Source organism: Homalodisca vitripennis, unplaced genomic scaffold (genome assembly GCF_021130785.1).
Source record: "Homalodisca vitripennis isolate AUS2020 unplaced genomic scaffold, UT_GWSS_2.1 ScUCBcl_7298;HRSCAF=14923, whole genome shotgun sequence".
Classification (NCBI taxonomy): Eukaryota; Metazoa; Arthropoda; class Insecta; order Hemiptera; family Cicadellidae; genus Homalodisca; species Homalodisca vitripennis.
In genome coordinates, this window is record NW_025783409.1 from 1 (window position 1) to 21,729 (window position 21,729).

General features: G+C 32.1%; 1 protein-coding gene across 1 annotated transcript; it reads right to left on the reverse strand.

The window, feature by feature from the left end:
- Positions 1-778: 778 nt before the first annotated feature.
- Positions 779-19,504, reverse strand: LOC124374104 (ATP-dependent DNA helicase Q5-like; the record flags this gene model as incomplete). Its single annotated transcript, XM_046832401.1, has 9 exons — positions 19,168-19,504; positions 17,403-17,527; positions 16,281-16,445; positions 15,347-15,523; positions 12,379-12,555; positions 8,614-8,719; positions 4,724-4,835; positions 2,353-2,594; positions 779-975 (listed from the first exon to the last, which is right to left on the reverse strand). Coding segments are annotated over exons 1-9 (1,434 nt in total), but the record flags the coding sequence as incomplete, so codon positions are not given.
- Between the last annotated feature and the right edge of the window lie 2,225 nt (positions 19,505-21,729).

Below are 21,729 nucleotides of genomic sequence, written 5' to 3' on the forward strand. Positions count from 1 at the left end.
CTAACCATGAAAATTTATATAAAACTGTGATTCTTTTAATGACAATTTTTATCACATTCAGATTTTGTTAAAACATTACAATTACAAATAAGGGTCGATATGCTCGAGACAAGTTTATTGCATGTTATAGTAACCAATCATGAGAATGTGATCACTCACTCACTCTTCATAAATATTGGATACTGAGGCTTCAAATATGGATTGAAAATGTTTACTTAAAATTATGAATAAAATGACACAGAATAATATCCATACATGAATCAATGAAATTACAGTGGGGAGTGCTGGGGGGGAATGGTGACTTATTCTAATGAGTACAGTAGAGTCCCGCCGATCCGAACCCCGCCAATCCGAAAATCCGCCTAATCCGAACACGGCTAGGAGAAAATATAAAATTGCTAAAAAGGCAGGAAAATAAATTAAAACCAGTTATTATAGTAAAACGTAAGTTTTATTTCTCAAAGCATTTACTTACTGACATATAGAAACTGAAATTACATTTGAAACGTTAGATGATACATTCATTGTACGGAATTTATACTGTTAATAAATGAAACATAGTACTGTACTGTACTGTATTTATAATGTACAAACCCCTACGCAAGGCTTAGCAAATAATTTGTACTTTAACTTGGACACAATAAGGGATAAAAACGTAAAACAAAACACTGCAAAACCCAACACTTTCTTAAGACCTAAAGTCAGTGATCTTCTTTTGACGCAACACACTAAAACGACTGGACGATGCAATGTTTCGCCAACGCCGAATGAACATTACGTCATTGGGAGTAGCAGCGGCATGTTGCTCGACGTAGCGTAGAGCGAGGTCAAAGGCACTTGCAGCTGCGCTGTGTGGAACAATATCGGTAGTTTGGGCGTCTCCCTCATCCTCACTGCTACATGAGTCATCAGCTGGGACTCCTTGCACCTGTGCCACGATGTCTTCGTCTGTGTACTCCTCGAAGCCTTTGTCATCTACAGCCGTCCACTCATCAAACACACTCCTTCTCTACATTTTCGCATCCCGGTATTTTTTTTACAAGAGGAAGAAGTTCGCATTCATTTACCGGTGGAACAACCTCTTCAACAAACTGCAGATCAGGCCAAAGATTTTTCCAAGATTTCTGCAGAGCTCCTACGCTTGTGTTCTCCCAAGCCTCTGCCACCCAGAAAATTACATCTTTGATCGTGATTTTCTTAAGCTTTTGGAGAATTGTGAGGTCTTCATTTTCCTCAAGCAGGCTTCGGAGCAGCTTTTTCCGATAATTTTGCTTCAACGCTTGTAGAACTCCTTGGTCCATTGGTTGTATGATCGAAGTAACGTTCGGTGGTAGAAAAATGGCTTTTATATCACCAATAACCAGCTCTAAGTCATCCGGATGGGACGGAGCGTTATCTATGAGTAACAACGCTCTATCAGGCAGTCCATTTTCTTCATTGTAGGCTCTCACGTTGGGCACAAAATTGTTTCTCAAACCATTCTTGAAACAAAGCACGATCCATCCAAGCTTTCTTTTGGTTTTTATAGTAAACCGGCAGAGCGTTCATATTCATGTTTTTAAAACATCGAGGTTTTTTGGATTTACCGATAACCATCAAAGGTATCTTATTGGTGGCGGAAGCGTTGCTGCATGCTAATACGGTTAGTCGTTGCTTATCCATTTTAAATCCTGGAGCGGACTTTTCTTCTCTTGAAGCTAGGCTCTTTGTTGGCAAACGCTTTGAAATTTAGCCCCCGTTTCATCAGCGTTGTACACTTGCTGGGGTGAGTAGGAGGATGTAATTTCTTTGAACTCCTGAAGATACTCTGCGGCTGCGTTGCTGTCTGCAGACATCTTTTCGCCAGTTATAGTCAGTTGCCTGATACCGTGCCTTTTTTTTCCACCGATCTAAAAAAACCGCAACTAGCCGAAAATGATGGATCGCCTCCCATAAGGATGTTTAGTAGAAGCGCCTTTTCTTTAATAAGAGGGCCGGTAATGGGAATGCCTTTTTGTCTCTCTTGAGAAAACCACAAGTAAAGTGCTTCATCGAGTTTGTCATACGATGACACAGTAGTAGTTTGACGTTTTTCTAGAGTGTTTTCACTTGTAACAGAGCAAAATTGTTCGATTTTTGCCCGCTTCTTTTTCCAGTCACTGATCGTCGCTTTACCGACACCAAATTCAATTGAAAGTTGAGTAGCACTTTCACCATTGTCTAGTCTTTTGAGAAACTTCGAGTTTTTCTTTTAACGTACACGAGTTGTGTTTACGTTTACTAGCCATAATGATATCGGATATACGCACAGAGCAGAGCAAAGAACAAACAAAACTGCAAAACCACAAACTACAGAATACACAGTAAGAGCACGTGCTGCGCGTATGGAAGATTGCACTAAACTGTCGTCTCGCCACTCGTCACCGGGGTGGGTGGTGGAGGGGATAGGGGTGAGGTAGTGGCAGTCCAATAGTTTTGCGCGCCACACTGTTTCAAGGTCACCGACCAACTCGCCCCGCCCACCACAGACAGGTTGGCTTTCTACTAGATTCATTACGCACAAACAATGGCACTCAGTTTTCGACCACGCGATGTTACTGTACAAAGACAGGAAGCTGTAATATTATTATTACGTTTAATACGTACTTACTATTGTTTATTGCATTTGATTATTGTATGCATTTAATTGTTTTAAAACCACGTAAATTGCACTTGAAAGTTGATAAATGGTACTATTTAACAAAAATCCGCCTAGTCCGAATTTCCCGTCAATCCGAACAAGGTTCGGTCCCAATTAGTTCGGATTGGCGGGACTCTACTGTATATAAAATTATAGCGATGTATGTGGTGTATTGTAGCCAACAACAACGTAAAGGTTCCTGCTAATCCTATAGTTGGAACCTTGATGGGGGAAGCTGCAACTGTCCTCTAGTAAAAGATAAAAATGAGAGTAAATCTGAGCAATGTGTCTTGCTTCTAAAAAGTTATGTACCAAAACCTCCAAAATTTATTTAGTGGCATTTGGGTTTTTCACTTTGAAATTTTGAAATATTTTAATTGCTGGGAATTTAAGATGTTAGTTATCTGACATAATGCCCCATTTTCATTTTAATTAACCTTTCAGAACTCACAATACAGAAGTTATCTCCGGGTCTAAGTTCATTTCTTAGTTTTTCTAAGAAGCCTGCAGTCGGCTGTGGTGCTAATTCTAGTTACTTCATGAGTCTCTTTCCTAGAATAATATTTCTCCCCTCTGTTCTGTTACGCTACTTTGTGATAGGTTGGCAGTACTATTTGTGACGCTCTGGAGGTAGGTACCATGTGCAAGTTTTCATTTAGGGTGAAATCCGGACTTTGCTTCCATGTGTGAGTGCCTTTATTATTTTCTTACCTGGGCTATTATTGGCTGTAATCCTCTTTAAAATAAGCTCCATTTGAGTTGATTACAACGAAACCCACAGTTTTTTCCACGACTCAAAAGTGTTAAAAAAACAGCTTTTTCCAGAAAACTATCGAGAACTTCCTGCGTTTTTTTTTTTTTTTTTAACGTCTTCATCTCCGCCAAAACGGTTGACCTTTCATATGCATTTTAATTTTTGGGAAGAGAGAAAAGTTATAAGAGGCTAAATCTGGTGAATAGGTAGGATGTGAAATGGTAACCATGTTGTTTTTTGCCAAAATCTGTGTTGATTTCATGGAAGTATGAGCAGGAGCGTTGTCATGATGCAACAACCAGTTTTTGTCTTTCCACAAATCAGACCTTTTTGGACCCACATTTACCCTCAAAACGTCACAATAAAAATCAGAGTTCACTATAACACCAGGTTGCACGAACTCACGATGGACAATTCCTTCAATGTCAAAAGAATTAAGAGCATTGTTTTTGTTGCATTTCTTGCTTGTCTTGATTTTTTCAGTGTTGGTGACTTTGGACTTTTCCACACTGATGACTGCTGTTTTGTTTTTGGATTATAACCTCAAAAACAACTTTCATCACCAGTTATGATGCAGCAACGATGTCTAGATTATCAGTTAAAACTTCTTGATAGCTTCCATAGCTAATACCGACATCACCACTTATGTCATTTAATGTCTGACAATACTGTCTTCACAAATGAGGTGTCGAATTTTTCCAACAATGTTATCTGTTTTGCTCATGGAAGACCGTCCTGAACAATGATCATCTTTAATTGAAGATCCGCCAGCCTTGAAACAAGCGTACCACTTAAAAACAGGTGTTCTGTTCAGTCAATGTTCTTCAAAAGCTTCTTGAAATATTTCAAAAGTAGTTGTTTGTGATTTCTTAAGTTTAAAGCAAAACTTGATGCAAGCCATTGCTCGAATTTATCAGCCATCACAAAAAGTGCTATGTAATGATAACACACAAGACAACTTGTAGACATAACCTAACCACTCACAAAAATGAAACTCTGCATAATGACTCTCAGCGACTATCGCTGCAGAGGCTTACTGGTGCACCGCTTGAAACAGTCTGTATGATGATGAAATCTGTACCACAAGATGTTGGATACTATCTCTCACTGCAAAATCACTTTCAAAAACTATTTGGAATGTTTATTAAAATGTATAGTTTTAACAGACATATAAATAGAACTAAATTGTGTGTATGTCAATTTTTATGTTTTTTATGTCAATTTGTTTACAGCCAGGTATAGTTATCATTGTGTGAAATCGCTAATGGACATTTTTCTACAAACAGATAAACACTACGATTTTTACTTACCTTACTGTTGCCTTATCAACACCCATTCCAAAACTGATTGTTGCAGCTATGACTCTGTACTTTCCTTCACACCACTGATTTTGTACTTCAACTCTTAGTTTTTCTCGAAGACCTGAAGAAGAAAACTTGTAGTAAGGTGTAAAACTTAAATCATATACTATGTGATCAAAATTTGGTAAATTTAATTTATTAGTGTATAATGTTCTAAATCTAGGATACATGAAAAAATTGTGTTAGATATATTTTAGGTTAGAAGCAGTTATGTCAACCTCACTGCTTCCTTAATAACCAGTAATTTGGTAGAACGCACTGTTTGTTGAATTCAGCATAATCTTAACTTGTCACACATCAAAATGTCACAGAACAATTTTGTTGTTATGCACAAAAAATAACTTTATTTTATCTACCATTCACTAGATATCCTTTTATATCTAAAATCAATTTTACTAAACACTAGTAATGTAAATAAATGCACACTGTATCATAATTTTAAATTCTGCAGCATTACTAGTTTCTGAGATTGATTATATGAAAGCATCTCATATTTAGAATATTAGACACATAATGAACAATACAAGACCATTTCTTGTTTACTGTTTTTAATGTACGGGAGATGTAAAATTGTCAAGAAGTCCATTCTGTTCACTATTGTAATGATTCTGTCCTCATAACAGTATTTGTTGAACAAACTAGATTTTTATTCTGCTTCGAAAGGTAAATGACATTAAAACCATATGGTGAAAAAAAAAAAGCAATGGTACAAGTGAAATAGCCAACTGTTTTTGTAATTTATAACAGAGGAATTGGTAAAGTAGAAAAACATGTGGCAATGAAAGTTGTGGTAGTGTATATTGTATAACTTTTTTCATGATTAGTTCCTAATGCATGATACTTAACAGAAGCATCTTCCTACTCAAGATGGTATCACCAACTATTAACATTTCTGAAGTAATTTATCTTAAAAAAAAGTGAAAAAAATAACACCAATCTAGAGAAGACTATACAACTCCCAGAAATCGTATGTGACAACACTGACCATTGTTCAATAGAAAATTATACACAAAGAAAATGTGCCAATTGCACTGAAACAGTGAAATTTGTCTACTGAAAAGGAAAATCAGGTCTGCACCTAAATGTTTCATGAACTACCACAAGAAAACATAACCAGTGATAATAAAGTCACCAGATTGTAAAATTTTATTTATCGACCTGTTACAATCAAAGCCTATCACTCGAGAGGCAGGAAAAATTTCATTGCTGTCTCCCTCTCCACACCACATCTCAAAAACAAATTGACTTCCAGACTAAATTTTGCTTGAAGCTTCATTTCTAAATAGGCAACATTGATTTTGTTTATGCATGTAACTCCATGGAATTTGGCTGGGCATTAGTGAACATTTTTATATTGGTCTTATGAGTAACCATGATGGCAACAAGAACATAGCAGAATAAAAAAAATTTTAACTAACTAAGTACAATAAAATGTAACATGTTACTTACTAACCCATATAGCCTATCTTTATGTCTAGACTTTTATTCATAGTTACACAAAAAAGAGCATGGAAAATCAATATTAATAGTTTGTGCTTTAATTTCATCAAACTCTTGCATTGTTGTACCCTTCCTAGTTTACCAAAACTGTTATTATTCAAACACTCCTATGAAACTTAACGTAATAAACACAAATGTGAGATAGATTTTATCAGCAAGTTTAAAATTTTGATTGAAACTCCATTTCTACTTTGACAAGAATGAGTTCTATGAGGTAAATGTCTAATCATGGGATTCAGCTGTATATCATTGAAATCTATCACTCAGAAGATTGACACAATTTCTCTTTTCTGATTCAAATTTGAGTAAAAATTTCTTTTTTTATATGATTGTTTGTCTGTCTGCAGGATACTGAGAATGATAAACTTGGAACAATTGAAAGTTTGCATGCAACCTCAGTGAAACCCGTTACGTGACACATGATGTAACCAGGGTTTAAACTGTGCGAACATATTTGTTGCATTTTGCAAAATGACCCGAGAAAATGCAATGCTATTTTGAAATGCTCTTGCAAAATTTTGATGAAAGAAAAAAGAACAACTAACCACGAAAAGTATATCACATTTGGAAAATAAGTTTACAGCGCTAAAAATACTGTTTTTTAACGATATTATAATATAAAATATTAGACACCACGCTGCGGTGCTTGCCGACGAACGGTCTGGTTGGAAAACACCTGTATACTACTTGGGATAAAAAATTATAGATACCCCGAGTTTGAACGTTAACCACAAACTAACTTAGAGTTACAATTATATTAAAATTTAGCTTTTTTTATTTTTGTATGTAGGCAAATAAAGTAAATTAAGTACGAACAACAACCAAGTTTTGTGTGAAAAGAAGTACCAGTTTTTGACGCTACTAAACTGAAATTTTTAAAATTATTTATTCATTGTTCAACCTGCCATTGGAGCTCCAATGCCTGCATGAGAAAAAATGGTGGGAAAATGGCCAAATATATTAAAACAACATTTAGTTTATTCCGGTTTCCTCTCGCAGTCAATGACGTGACCAAGCTACACTATACAGAGTAGTGTCCAATGAACAGCCGTGCTTTACTACTATGACAGCAGTGCTGGACGGTGCGCCGCGACTGACATGCATACAAATAAAACAAACGTTGTACACTTCTATATGTCTTGTCTTGACGATTGCAACTAGTACTGGAGATTTTTTGAGCTTATGTTATAGTCAGATTTTATTTTGAATGACAGACATTCATACAAGGTTAAGTATAGGCCTAACCAATTTAAGCACCTAATAAAAAGGAAATCATTTCAATGATGTTTAATTATTGAATCATTTCAATGGTGTTAATTCTTTGTATTACCAAGACAAAGTAGGCTACAGATTAAATGAGGTTGGTTCTTAGGCTAGGGTTTAATTAGTTTTTCTAAGGATAAACTACTGTTGAAATTAACTTGCGTTATAAAAAAATCACTATGATATATTATTTTATATTGAGAGAAAAACTTTTCATTTTTATGTATATTTTTACAATACATTTAAAATTTTATTCTGTCACTAAACTGATTCTAATCAAACCTCAAATCTCATTTTTTAATTATTGAGGTTCTAAATATTTTAATAGTATTTTTATTCAAATAAATTGGTTCTGGAGGCTATAGTATTAGAGAACTTCAGACTGTGTTTTGATAAGTATTATTGGATTAACCACTGAACACCAATAAGCGCTACAGGGCAAATAATTTTGCTAAAGAGTCTGAAGAGCTTGTAGCATGTTTTCTAAGAAAACGTCCATCCTAGCTTAAACTCTGGGTGTGACGTACTCCTTTAATATTTTGTTAAGCTTCAGAGTTTCAATCAAATATTTCATTTCAGTTTACAAATTTGAATTTATACCCTACAAAATATTTCTTAATATATAATAAATAGTTTTCCTTGTAACAGAGTAAGATCCAAGTAACCATTACTTCCGGAGGTTCAACCTTCTGTAGATAGTGTTGAATAATACGAGAAACATAACTTCTGCCAATCGTGATGTTATATCATGTTTAATATTTGTGTGTGATAGCCCTATCAAAAATGTTGTGTGTCTCATATTATTTTTTTATTCAATGTGTTTGTACTGTGTTCATGTTCTATTTATAAGATGGCTCTTATTTCAAAATTTGTTTAAATATTTTCCACACGTTTGATGAACTGCTATTAGATTATACAATTTTCCAAAGAAAAATTTACAAAAATTTGTAAAAGGATAGTGACAAAGTTACATTTTGTACTCTATACCTATCGTACGTACTAATCAAAATACCATCATGCATATTAGAAATATTTTATAATAAATAATGGATGAGCAACAGGTTGTCTATTCATACCTGCATGATATGCCACAGTAGGAACACCGGTTTTAGATAACACTTGAGCGACTTCTTCAGTCAGATCTCGGGTACGACAATATATTATTCCACAGGCTCGGTTCATCTAAAAAAATAAGTAACTAATATCATTTTTTTAATTAAAAAATCAATAAATATTTAATTATTTCAAAAAATGTATAATCAGTACGAATATTTATTCTGTGGAAAACCTGTTTGTTCCCAAAACCATTACAATTTAGTATGATTTCATCAATCATAAATTCAAGGAAAGCTATTTTACATAAGTCAGTTTAGATATAGTTATTTTACTTGAATTTTAAGTGTAAAAATGTAAGCATTACAATTAATTGATTTTACTAAATATCAAAAAGTAATTTGTGATTTTTAGTATTTTAGTCATATATTAAAATCTGTATAATGTAATTTTAAATAAAACTCATTAGAGATATCATGGTAAGACTTTAATTATTTATAAAAGACACAAAATTCATAAAATTATCAAAATTTTTTTATAAAAAAATAACTTATATTATTTTCTAAAAACTTAGCAGTTACTTACAATGTTTAATTTTATTAATTTAAGTTATACATTGGCTTTTCATTATAATCATATATAATTAGCTATGAAAAATGTCTGGCTTTGAAAACAAACACCATTATAAGTTAGAACTTACCTTCTTATGAATGTTTTTAATCAATACATTTTTCAAACTTGATATAATAGTTTTGTCATAGTGAGCATATATTCGGACAGAAAGAAATAATGTGTTAGAATTTCAGAAATCTCACTGAAGAAAGGATGGTTTATAGAGATGGTAATATAGAACAAAGGACATAGTAATAACAAATAATTACGTACTTACGTCTAACAGTAGTAGTCATACACTACTATAATTTTAACTTTTGGAAAGTCATCAGGTATCGTTGTAAATAAATGTTAAAAGCGAAGATTATCCATCTGGATTCATCATAGTTTAAGATTCACAAACACAGTGCAAACAAATCGAATAAATAAATAATACGAGAAACACAACTTCTGCCAGCCGTGATGTTATATCATGTTTAATATTCGTGCATGATAGCTCTATCAAATGTTGTGTTTCTCATAATATTATTCAATGTGTTTGTACTGTGTTCGTGAATCTTAACCCTTTCCATCCCAGACACTTTTTTTTAATTTGTTCCAAAAATCCTAAGTATTTTTACTAATGACATACCCAAAAATCCCAGGCTCTTTTAGTTCATTTTGTCGTATTTTACTAGAAAACCCATAACAAATTTATTTATGAAGCAATTTTAGTAGTTTAAGTGTTATTAGCTTCCTAAATATGTTATATATACTATAAAATAAAATATAAAACGACATGCAAATATTTAAAATAACTTTTTTTTAATAATATGTACTTACTAAAAAATATTTTGAGGATTTTTTTACTTTGTTGCGTTGTGGATGGGCATAAAAAAATTATTTAACCAAGATTGATAACACTTTACAAAACCACATTTAACAGTCTTCAAAAAAATCCATACTTCACACTGATATGTTGAGAAATAAAAAAGTTCTGGATTTTTTTAAAATCACTGTAGTTTGGAGTTTTCCCCAGTTATAACAACAATATGGCATATCATGTTCCACTTCTACATAACATATAGTTCTAACCAAATATATTGAATGTCAATAGGCAAACAATGAGTTATTTCATATTTTTAACTAAAAAAAAAACTCCTAATCCTAACAAAATAAAAACTAAAAATTACCATCCGAGTCAATAAAATTTTTTTTTGTTTACAAACATCTATGGAAAGGATAACATTTAGTGTGCAGGCCCTTTTTGCAGTTAACACAAATAAAAGTAAACTTGTTTCTTTTCCTTCCAGTTCTTGTACTTTTTGCACTGCACACACAGCAGTTTTTTTTCTTTATTTTCTGGTATTTTTTCAAAAAGTGATTTTGTACCACCCTTGTTTGCATTAATGGCTTCATTTTGATGAGTACCTAGGCCTACTCCTCTCCCATGTGCCTATTTAACTGTCAATTCACCAACCAAGTTTGATATGTATTGAAGCCTACTTACAGGATTATCTGTGTTGTTTTTTGTACAATGTATATAAATTTAAGAGCATTCTAGAAATTATTAAATGTAAGTTTCTTCCAAAATTTGATGGTTTTTCTTTCATTGAAATAATGATATAGCATCTGATCATTTCCATCAATCCCTCCCATAAAGTCATTGTACTCCCTTATCATTTTTGGTTTACTTGTAATACTTATGTTATTACCCCTCTCAACAACAAGCTGGAATGAAACCCAACAAATACAGCTGATAAAATTCAACACAGTTGATGACGCAACACAAAGAGAAAGAAGTAAATAAGTTGACAATAATAAAACATTATAGCGTAATAAATCGATGTTTTTATAACGGTATATGTTATTGCGAACATTTATATATAATTTATATAAATATTCCGAGTTAATAAACATTAAAAAAATTTTTTTTCTTAACGTCCGGAAAACCGGACGCCGGGATTTTTTGCGATGTTTTTCGAACGTCCGGAAAACCGGACGCGGGGATTTTTGCGATGTTTTTCGAACGTCCGGAAAACCGGACGCTGGGATGGAAAGGGTTAAACTATGACGACTCCAGATGGATAATCTTTGCTTTTAACATTTATTGACACTGATACCAGAATATGACTTATTATCAGTTGAAACTAAAGTAGTGTATAACTACAGTTTGAAGAAAGTGCGTAACTATTTTTATTCGTCAATTCGCAGTTCAGGGCTATATAATATGGAAAATAAAATACAGAGCCATAATTAGCTTCTTGCCGCCCTTCCCCTCAAATTCCACAAATACACAAGTTACAGATAAATGTAAAGAAGAAGACAATTGGGCTGATTGTTGGTGAGAGGAAATTGTTGAGAGCATAAAGCAAACCATACCATAAAAATTGAGAGTTCAACACTGATTTCACTTAATTATGATGCATTTTGTTGAAGTGATTTTTGCTCTGAAGTTAGAGGCACCCACATTCTATTTGTTATAATTTGCACATGAATGCCAAACGCTAAATATAGCTACACAAACTATTCCACTGGTATTCTGGTGAATAGGTGGTGAATAGAGTGAAATTAACAGCACGAACTTTGTTGTTACATCTGGAACATGAAAGCCAAAACACACTATAGAAATGTTTGCAATATGTTTTAAAGTATTCCTTGAATGGATGCTGCCAGCTTGAGTCAAAGTCAAAGAGTACAAGAGTAGTATGGCGCACCGATTTCACAAATTGGCTTGACTATCAAGCTTCTAAGGGCGCTGTAAAGTCGGCTCAACCAGAAGCACTCAGGCGACCGAGCAGACAATTGATCAAGTAAAACTCATGGCAATACTGTGCACCAATGACATAGTGCCAATGTCAATGGAGCCGTTTTTAAATCACTAAATTTAAGCAGCTAATGATTGGAGATTTGCTATGTCAAGCGTCAATCACCGCCAAATCTAAAGTTGCTACCCCTGGAAAATAGGACTTATACAGCACTGACAAAATCTCAACAATTTTGTTTAACTTGTGTTAATTTCACACATTGGTTAACACAAGCAAAGCAAAATTGCTGCTATTTTATCAATGACAAATAAGGCCTAGGGAGACAATTTTCCAGGGGTAGCAACTTTGGATTTCGCAGTGTTATTAATTGTTATTCTAATACAATTATTAATTTACCTAACTCTTAGGAAATTAGTAAAGAATACTCACAGGACTTAGCTCCTCTTCCGCTGGCAAATGTTTCACAACAAATTGTTTTAAATGAGAATAGGAATGTTCAAGAGAGTCTTGATAAATTATGTCGTAGTATAAATTAGAACGAAAACACGGTGTCTTAAATTTTCTAAGATTTTTTAACTTCAATTGATTGATTATGTCCTCCACTACCTGAAAAATAATAATTATGTTGTATAAACATGGTGTATAATTATATAGGCCAAATTCAACAAAATGTGTCCCAAACAGCTGGTTAACTCAGAAATATGCTGGATAATAAAACATTTTGAAGAATACAAACTATTTATGCATTACACCTACCTCACTTACTATTTGTATTCATGTATAACTTTGGTTAAAAATATGAAATCTAGCCATAAACATTGCATGTAGTATTAACCTATCCTATCCATATTTTAAGCTACCAAATCCATATCTTATATTGTCACAACTATAACTGAAAACCTAAGATCTTACCTAGGGCATATTGATCTCAAGAAAAAAAAGAGCACAGAGTTACCTGAGCTAACTAGCTGTCTAACACACAAGGGCTCCAACTTACCATACCCAAGAGCCAACCATCCAACCAACCTTTTCTCAATTACTGAGATAAAATGAATCAACACAATACAACAACAAGGAATGTTTATTTTTATTCCTTAATACAGCACACACGAAGTAAATGTGGTAAATATAACACAAAAGTACAAGAATAATTTTACTAACAATAGAATTTAATTTACGTTTTCCTTGTATATATGACTGTGTTACAAAACTGAATATTCAATTGGCATACCTTATCTGGTTTTGCCTAAACAATATATTTAGTTAGACCTGGCTTATATTTTTGCCAGTTGTCAATAATTATACACAAAACACAGTATAGCTTAATACTCTCAGAAATGCTTCCGATTGCTAAAAATTTCATTTGGACCTATCCTAAATTTCAAACTAGTGAACAACCACTCACTTTTGCATTTATCATTGCACAAAATTTCAATAGCAATATGATTTAGATACCATTGAAACACCAATAGTGAGTTAAAGTTATATTTTTAATTTTTGTAATTGAATAGAGTGAAATTGACACCTGTACAAAATCAACTTTGTCATGCCATGCAAGTCAGTTGATTAATTTGAAACATATTTTTGGTTTTATGGTTGTTTAAATTTTGTATGGGTTCAAGGTGTTTCTTATTGGTTTATTTAGTTTTTGTGTTATATGGTACTGTGATCATGGCCTTAGCCCCGAAACATGTATCAGTATTAACAAATAATATTTTGCAAGGTATATTGTTTAGTTTTATTAACCCTTTGTAGATAGCAATGTTTGATACATTAGACAGTCGTAATATACAATACATAAATATTTATTGTACGATACGTTTTCTGTTATCACAGTGTAATACAATACTGTTACATAGTCAATACTACAAAACTAAAGCTTATTCTAAAACATAAAATTTTAAACAAATTTTATTGATATAAAAAAGTTATAAAACATAAAAAAAACATTGATTAAATCTAAGGATTAAATCCTTTTTTAAATTTGTATCAAAAATATATTTTCATTATTTGTTTTTATCATAAACTGTCTTTAAGGAATTCATTTACATTATAATGAAGTTTTTTTTGACAAAGTACTTCTTATGATGTTTCAGTAAATTTAGATAAGGGAAGTTTTTTATAAGACTGTGGAATATTATTATATAATATATAAAAAGACTACTGTCCTCACTAAAAGATCAATGTTCAATCTTTCAGACAGTTATAAAATCAACATTTAAGTGTCAATAAAATATAGTATCTATATGTTATTAATTAACCATTATACCCAAATATAACAATATCTCAATTAAATTACACCAGATTACAAAAGATATATAAATAACTTTACTCTTCATCATCATTGCCAGCTGACACTGACTGCGCATAATCCGTTCCTTGTTCTGTTCCAGCTGATGTTTGTTTATGTTTTGTTAAACTACTTCTTTTTTTATTAGGTTAAATGCTGATATTGGTTATTATACTATTGTGTGTTTCACTTAATGATAAATGAGCTAAATTTGAGTGATCTACAACTTATATTGGCTACGTTTTTATACATTACCATATTCGTAATAACAAACAAAAATAAAAATAATGAATTTTAAATTTTAAAAAATTTAGTTTTTTTAACATTATTTTAATTTAATAAAACAATAGATGCTGTAAAAATTGAGGTATTGGACTGAAATGAAAAAGTAGTAAAGCCAAATAGTAGTAGAACAGATAACAAAGCCACTATTTAACTAGAAGTTAATTACAAGTTCAATTTTTTCTCATTGTGAATGAGAAATTATTTTATATGAACTTTATTCTCCACAGTAAAAAAAAGGGTATAAAATGTTCGTAATTATACAGTATTAAATAAAGATAATTTCTCAAAGAATAAATTTAAAAACAATTACCATTCTAGCTGTAAGCATTGCAGGGTTATAACCAATCATATTTGTAAAAGTACAGCATGTAAAATAAATCAAATAAACCTGGACTTTTTGGCTAGCAAGTCTAAGTTTTAGCCAGCCTTTTAAAGATTAAACATCTATTGTAATATGCAATATAGGATGAATTTACAATAACTTCATAATATTGTTTCATATTTTTCTTTTATGTTATATAATAAAATTATATAATCTTAAAGGATACACAGAAATGGTCCACCAAATTTAAGTGAAATGACTGTCAGAAGAAGGATTAAATAGGGAATTGCAGAATTAAAATACTCTTATATATGTGTGTGTGTTTATTAATAATAAGGTTTGTTTTACTTGTTTGAATCTGAAAAAAACACACAAAAATGGACCACCAACAAGTTACATGACTGTCAGAAGAATTAGTTAAAGAATGGTAGAGAAGAGTTTTTTAATGATAAGTGTATTATTTAATTTCTATCAATGCTATTGGTGATGTAAGGACTGACCACAGCACTGGCAGTCGCAGTGAGTGCCACACACGGGACGTCAGAGTACTGTTGTCGTAGAGTTCCCAGCTTGAGGTAGTCTGGGCGGAAATCATGACCCCATTGACTGACACAATGTGCTTCATCCACTACAATGTAAGCTACCTTTTTCACTTTGTATAAGCTTCTCAGAATATCCTATAACAAATTAAAAGTTCACACAATAAACTTTAGTTATTTCACTACAGATTCAAGATTTATATTTTCCAATAAAAAAAAACCATAATGCAACAGATATAGTAATTAATTATAATATTCTATTACTATTAACAATTGGTGAAAAAAGTTGTATTTTCAGTATTATAAACAAATTACAAAAACAGATAGATCTGTGCATTGGGTGTTATTAGGCTTGGATAACAAAGAAACCAAGTTAAAACATAAATCAAACTTTAAATACAGAATGTATCAAATTATGTACTTGATTACTTCAAGAGCCCATGATTGCTTGACAAAAAAAGATAACCCATTTACAACTCTATTCTATAACTAATTGTAATAAAGAGATCTATTGCCCAAATTCAATACACTATTCATTACTTGATTATTACATCTAATTATTTTGTTATACCATTGAAGTTTGCTAATTGCCTTGTTAGGTTTTATATCACAGAATTCTCTATAAAATGAATATAAAACTTATTCACATTTCTAATTAATTTCAATATTTAGGATATTTAAAACTCGTAAAACCTAAAAAATTAAAATAGCAAGTTATAACTTTCATGACATTATGTTGATTTAGTATGCCGTTATGTTCTCCTCCTACCTTTGGCTAAGGGTATTCAAAAGTACCTAACACATGTGTTTAAAACACTTTCCAAATAAAAATTATTAAATTATAATACAAATACAAATTTTGAGAAAAGAACTTGGCCAGCAACAGAAGACTTACCTTAAAAGTATTGGTTGCTGCTTGTTCAGGTGTCACATATAGAAGCTTTAAAGATGTTTTCTTACATTTGAGGTCATTTATTATTTTCTCACGTTGAGCAGCAGGTGTCTTAGAATTAATAGTGTCAGCATGGATTTTTAGCTTTTTTAGATGATCAATTTGATCCTAAAACAGACAATAAAAATAAAACAAACAGAAAGTAGTTTTATTTTTTGTTTATTGCTAATAAGATAAAATTGTGATCTGATATGTTATGAGATTTTTGTAACATAATTTTAATACTAAAAACAAAATATATTATTCAAAGAAAAATTAACATAATTTATACAAACAATACTTTTTACATAGACTCAAACAATACAGAATATAGCATTGCAACAATGTCAGCTCACATACAATTGCACAATTCTCCAAAAAGACAGAAAAAGCCCTGTACCACAGTAACATATGAAACTCCAAATCCAGCATCTCAAAGTTCTGAAAGTGAGCAATTTAATCATTTTAGCCCTATACTATTTTATAAATTCCTATGAGAAAATTGCCATGTAATTTTACTGTACTGTGTAAATGTTAGAAAAAGCACTGCTGTACTTTTGTTTTTTAACATATATTCTATCGTTTTTCTCAATGTTGTAAAGAATAAACAGAGTTTTTAAAAATATAAATTTTTTCAATTTTGAATTAGACAACCTAATAAAAATATGAAAGTAAAAAATAATACAATAAATTAATGTAAATTAACCTTTACTATAAACAGATGGGTTATAACATTTTATATAAATATTAAATTAATTAATTATACTTATATTTCAAAAACAAAGCAAGAAATTTTAAAATGTTGAATTAATTAAAATTGATTTGTTTGTAAATTTACAGCAAACAAAAAGATAAAACAAAAACAGCTAATTAAAGGATTTACATTTCATTACCTATTCAATTCAATTATTATTATTACATAGCAGATTGTAGGTATTAGATGGTGAATAATGGATAAAAATTGTGTATATATCTTTCAGAATGATATACTTAAATTTGGTTTGTAAAACTTTTTCCATTTTTCAAATTCATCTTTTTGAAATGTCTTTAAAATTTAATTATTTCAAGAATTTCAGAAGCCCTCACCTTCATTAGGGCTAGTAAAGGAGAAAATACAATTGTAACTTTGTTCTCTTGCATAACGGCAGGTAACTGGAAGCACAAGGACTTTCCAGAACCAGTTGGCATCGAGACAAACACATCATTGGTTCCTGGAACAAAAAGATTATCAGTTGTATTTTTATCCTGTCTTAACATATTTGATCTGCAATTTCATTTTATTTTAGATTTTTAATTTTTGGGAGAGCATAAAAGCAGTGCATGAACAAGGATTACAACTCGTGAATTTTGCAATGCCATTTTATTTTGACAAACTGTGTCTAACAAAGGATTACATTTAAATAATCTATCACTTCCTTGTTCAGATTAATTTAATCAAAATTGTTGCTGCTCCTAAAAACATTTGGATTAAAAAAATAAGTTGAGTATTTTTTAATCTATTATTTTATGAGTTTATTTTTATCAAAAGATTTGCATCACCAGGAAACCTGTGTGTACTGTCGAAACTTGTGAACACTCCAAATAATCACAGATTACACTTTTGATATTCAATCTTTGTACATTTAAATACAAACAATTTGATGACACTTACAGGGTGCATTACGAAAAATAATGAGTTTGACTTTATTGTGACGCGACCATCCATCGCAGCGCATTCGGGCCTGTCGGATAATGTGGTGGGGGTTCTGCCCCTCCAAACACACCCGGTCTCAGTTTGCTCCAAACAGTAGGATTGATAGGACATGTCTTTGCACAAAGTCTCTTTTTCAATTGTGTCACGGCACGATGGAGCGCTTGCTTGCAGAAAGTAGCACAAGGCCTTCAAGGAGGGCCGGGAGGTCACCGACAAGCCTCGTTCTCGACGCCCAACAAAAGTCCGAACCGATTAAAAACATCCAGCGTGTGCACTAAGTTTTGAATTCAGACCGTCAGTTAAGTATCCAAGGAATTGCTGACACCCTGAACTTTTCAAAATTTGCAGGACATGAGATAGTGACGGAGGATTTACAAATTTGAAAGGTCTGGGCGAAACTTGTACCGAAGGTGTTGACGGAAGTGCAGAAAAAAGTTCAAGTTTGGCGCAGTAAAGAATTTTTGGAATTGATTAGAAATTATCCAGGCTTTTTAAACTCTCTAAATGGGAATGAATCCTGGATGTTCGAATACAATCCAGAATCCAAAAGGCAAAAAAAACCTTGGCATTGGTCACGTTATTGAGCTTATAGTAAATATTTTTGTTCATAGGCAATTTATTTTTGTAAACACAATTCAAAACTATTTTTAAGGTCACTTTAATTTAGCAAAAATAACCTTTAAACAAAAAACTTTAATTTAGTTAAACAAATTTTGTTTAATTTGCCATGGCTGGTGCATGCTTGTTGGAAAGCGAAAACAGTCAGATTGTTGAAGGCGACGTTGCGACGATCATACATGGTTCTTTCATGCCCTTAAATGCAAGACGGAGCCGTAATAAATTAAATATTGTTTCAATATAGGCTATAGGACAATTTCTCATCAGCTTTTCCCATATGAGCTATGGGCCTCCAATGGCAGGTTTAACAATGAATATTTTAACTTTAGAATTTGCAGTTTAGTATTAAACTCAGATTCCCTTTAATCCCTAAATTGATGGACTATTTTGGGATATACCCTAACTTAAAATTTCACACAGGCCATTATCTATTATTGTTCAAATGTAGCAATCTTAAATAACATACACTACAAAACAATTTATTTACCGAAACAATTAATGCATCCTACTTAACATTTCATGTTTACTGGTACAACATACCTCTTAATATTTGATAAACAGCATCCCTTTGAAGATTGGATTTAAAATCATCATGTAAAAAATATGTTTTTAAATTGTGTAGTACGTTTTGAGAATAACTAGTACTAGGTTTATTTTCAATATACTTCTCCATGTCCAAAGTTGTTAAAATCAAATGTTATCCTTATAACTAAACCAATAATTTTCTATTTTAACATGAAAATATTCTTGAACATGACAAATTAATATTCCGGTTACCATACTAAACATTATATCAATATGTCTATAACATCAAACAAATAATAATGCACAATACAAAACATAGTTATTACACTAGTTCACAGACTATTTTCATTCAAATAATTGTGTAATGATACGGATGAGGTTATGTTGTAGTCTTTTTTTTTTCTTTTTGCCTGTTGGCTGGCCTTTACGTTGTAGTCGTAGTTGTAGACTGACTCAGTGTTGCCAATCCACTTTTGGAAAATTCCCACCAGTACCTGAAAAAAATACCACCTATGAGCCCAAATTACCACCTTGCTTTAAAAGTATATTTAGGCTACTAAAGTGTGTTATCGACATCGTATGACAGTCTATATTTGTAAATGCAGGGTGTCTACCAAACTGAACATATAAAATTCCCTGACTTTTCCAGGTTTTCTAGGTTAGACACTCTTAAATGGCTTAACGAGCAGGATTTTTTATTGCATTGAATATGGTTGATTTTAGAGCATAATATCATAACTTATATTGTAAAAAAAATTAACTTTTTACTTTTTTTACAGAGACAATTTGCATGAAAAAGTTAGTTTCAGAAAAACAAATTTAACTTTCAATGAGCTTGGATCCATGCCAAAGTTTTTAAATAGAAACTTGTAAACTGATAAAGCAGACATTAATCATGCAATCCTGCTGTGATTCAAAGAAGGAGTAAAGGAATATAATATGTAAATGACTTCTAAAATCTCACTGTCAACCAGCTAAGCACAGGCTTTAGGTTTGAACATACTATAGGCCTACAAAGTATTATTTTAGGAAAGGCCTACCAAAACCAAACATGCAAGGTTAAGCAAAAATACTTACAACACTCTTTCATGATATCCTACCTCCAAAATAGGTTGTTTACTGATGTACAGTTTAATAAATTTGTATGATAAATCACATGAACTGTTATGTGTTGTTCTAAAAAATCCACTTTTTTCCTTTAACTCAACTTGTAGCTTTATGGAAAAAATTACACTAGATCACTGTTTTTAAATGTGTTAACCACAATTTTTTAATGTCAGGCAAAGTGCTAGGCACACATAGTCTTGAAATTAAAACCTTAGAAGGCTAGCATTACCATGATGTGTTTAGCCTACTCTATAACTCAGGTTCAAATATTTATTTATATATAAATATATATATATATAATATACACACAAAATTTATTTCACAATATATCACTTGATGACCAAAATATGAATCACAATATATTTGGCTATATTAACACAGTTTTAGTTTTTTTAAAAGCCAAATAATAATAATAAGGCCTAATTTCTTATTGCCATATATTTCTTGTGAGCATTTCCTTGGTAGGTTCAAATTTAACACATCCACCGCTATTTCGGATTCCTTCCCTTGTACCCATCAATGAAACGACTGTTTCTGTTTTCAATTTGTTTCTGTCATTGGTTTTGCAATGCTTCAGTTCACTGAATATTCGTTCGACAGATGAATTTGAAAATGGCAGTATAAAAAGTAAGTTAAACACTTTTTGTATTTCTGTAAACATAGCATCTCCAGCGACTGTCTTTAGACTGAATACAGCCTTCCAATATTGCATAGCAGACTCATTTGCATCAAGTTTATGCTCTTTGAAGTCTAGCAAAGCATGACTTTTCCACTGATTGTCGAGTTTTTGGACATCAACAACTTTCTTCAGAACGGGAAATCTGTTAATGACATGAGCCAAAGACCTTACTTTGAAGGTTTGGGCACTTTTTGGCTCCAAGACACTGAGGACATCAAAAACTTCATCAGAAAAATCAAATCTAGATTTGATTTGTGTGACCAATTCCACATAGAAGCTTAAAATACTTTTTAAGAAAACTTCAATATCTTTCTTTTCTGCATTTTTCTTTAATTCATTAAATGTTTCTGTTGCCTGAATGCCTAAATATATTTGTTCTAATTGCAGGAAATGACGGGGGTTTGAATGCTCAATGGACATGATGGGTGTATTTTTAATGTAGTTTAAGTCCATGTAGTTTGTACACAGATCTTGAAGCATCTTGTGAACCTCTGGTCGCAATCTATGGAGAAGTGGTGTTTCGGATTGGAACATTACATTAAAATCTGTTAGCATACCAAGAACATAAGACATAAACTCCAAGTATAAGTAGATAAATTGGTTGTTCATAGCAGCTAACATGCTATCCACTGTGTTTGACGGGTCTTCGACAGAAGCGGTCAGCAGGTAGGCCTTCAACGGTTGAAATTGTTCAATCACTCTGTCAACGCAAGATTTTAATGACAGCCATCTTGTTACTGCTGGTGATAGTATTTTGTGGATTTCCTCTTGAAAAAAACTCTTGGAACTGT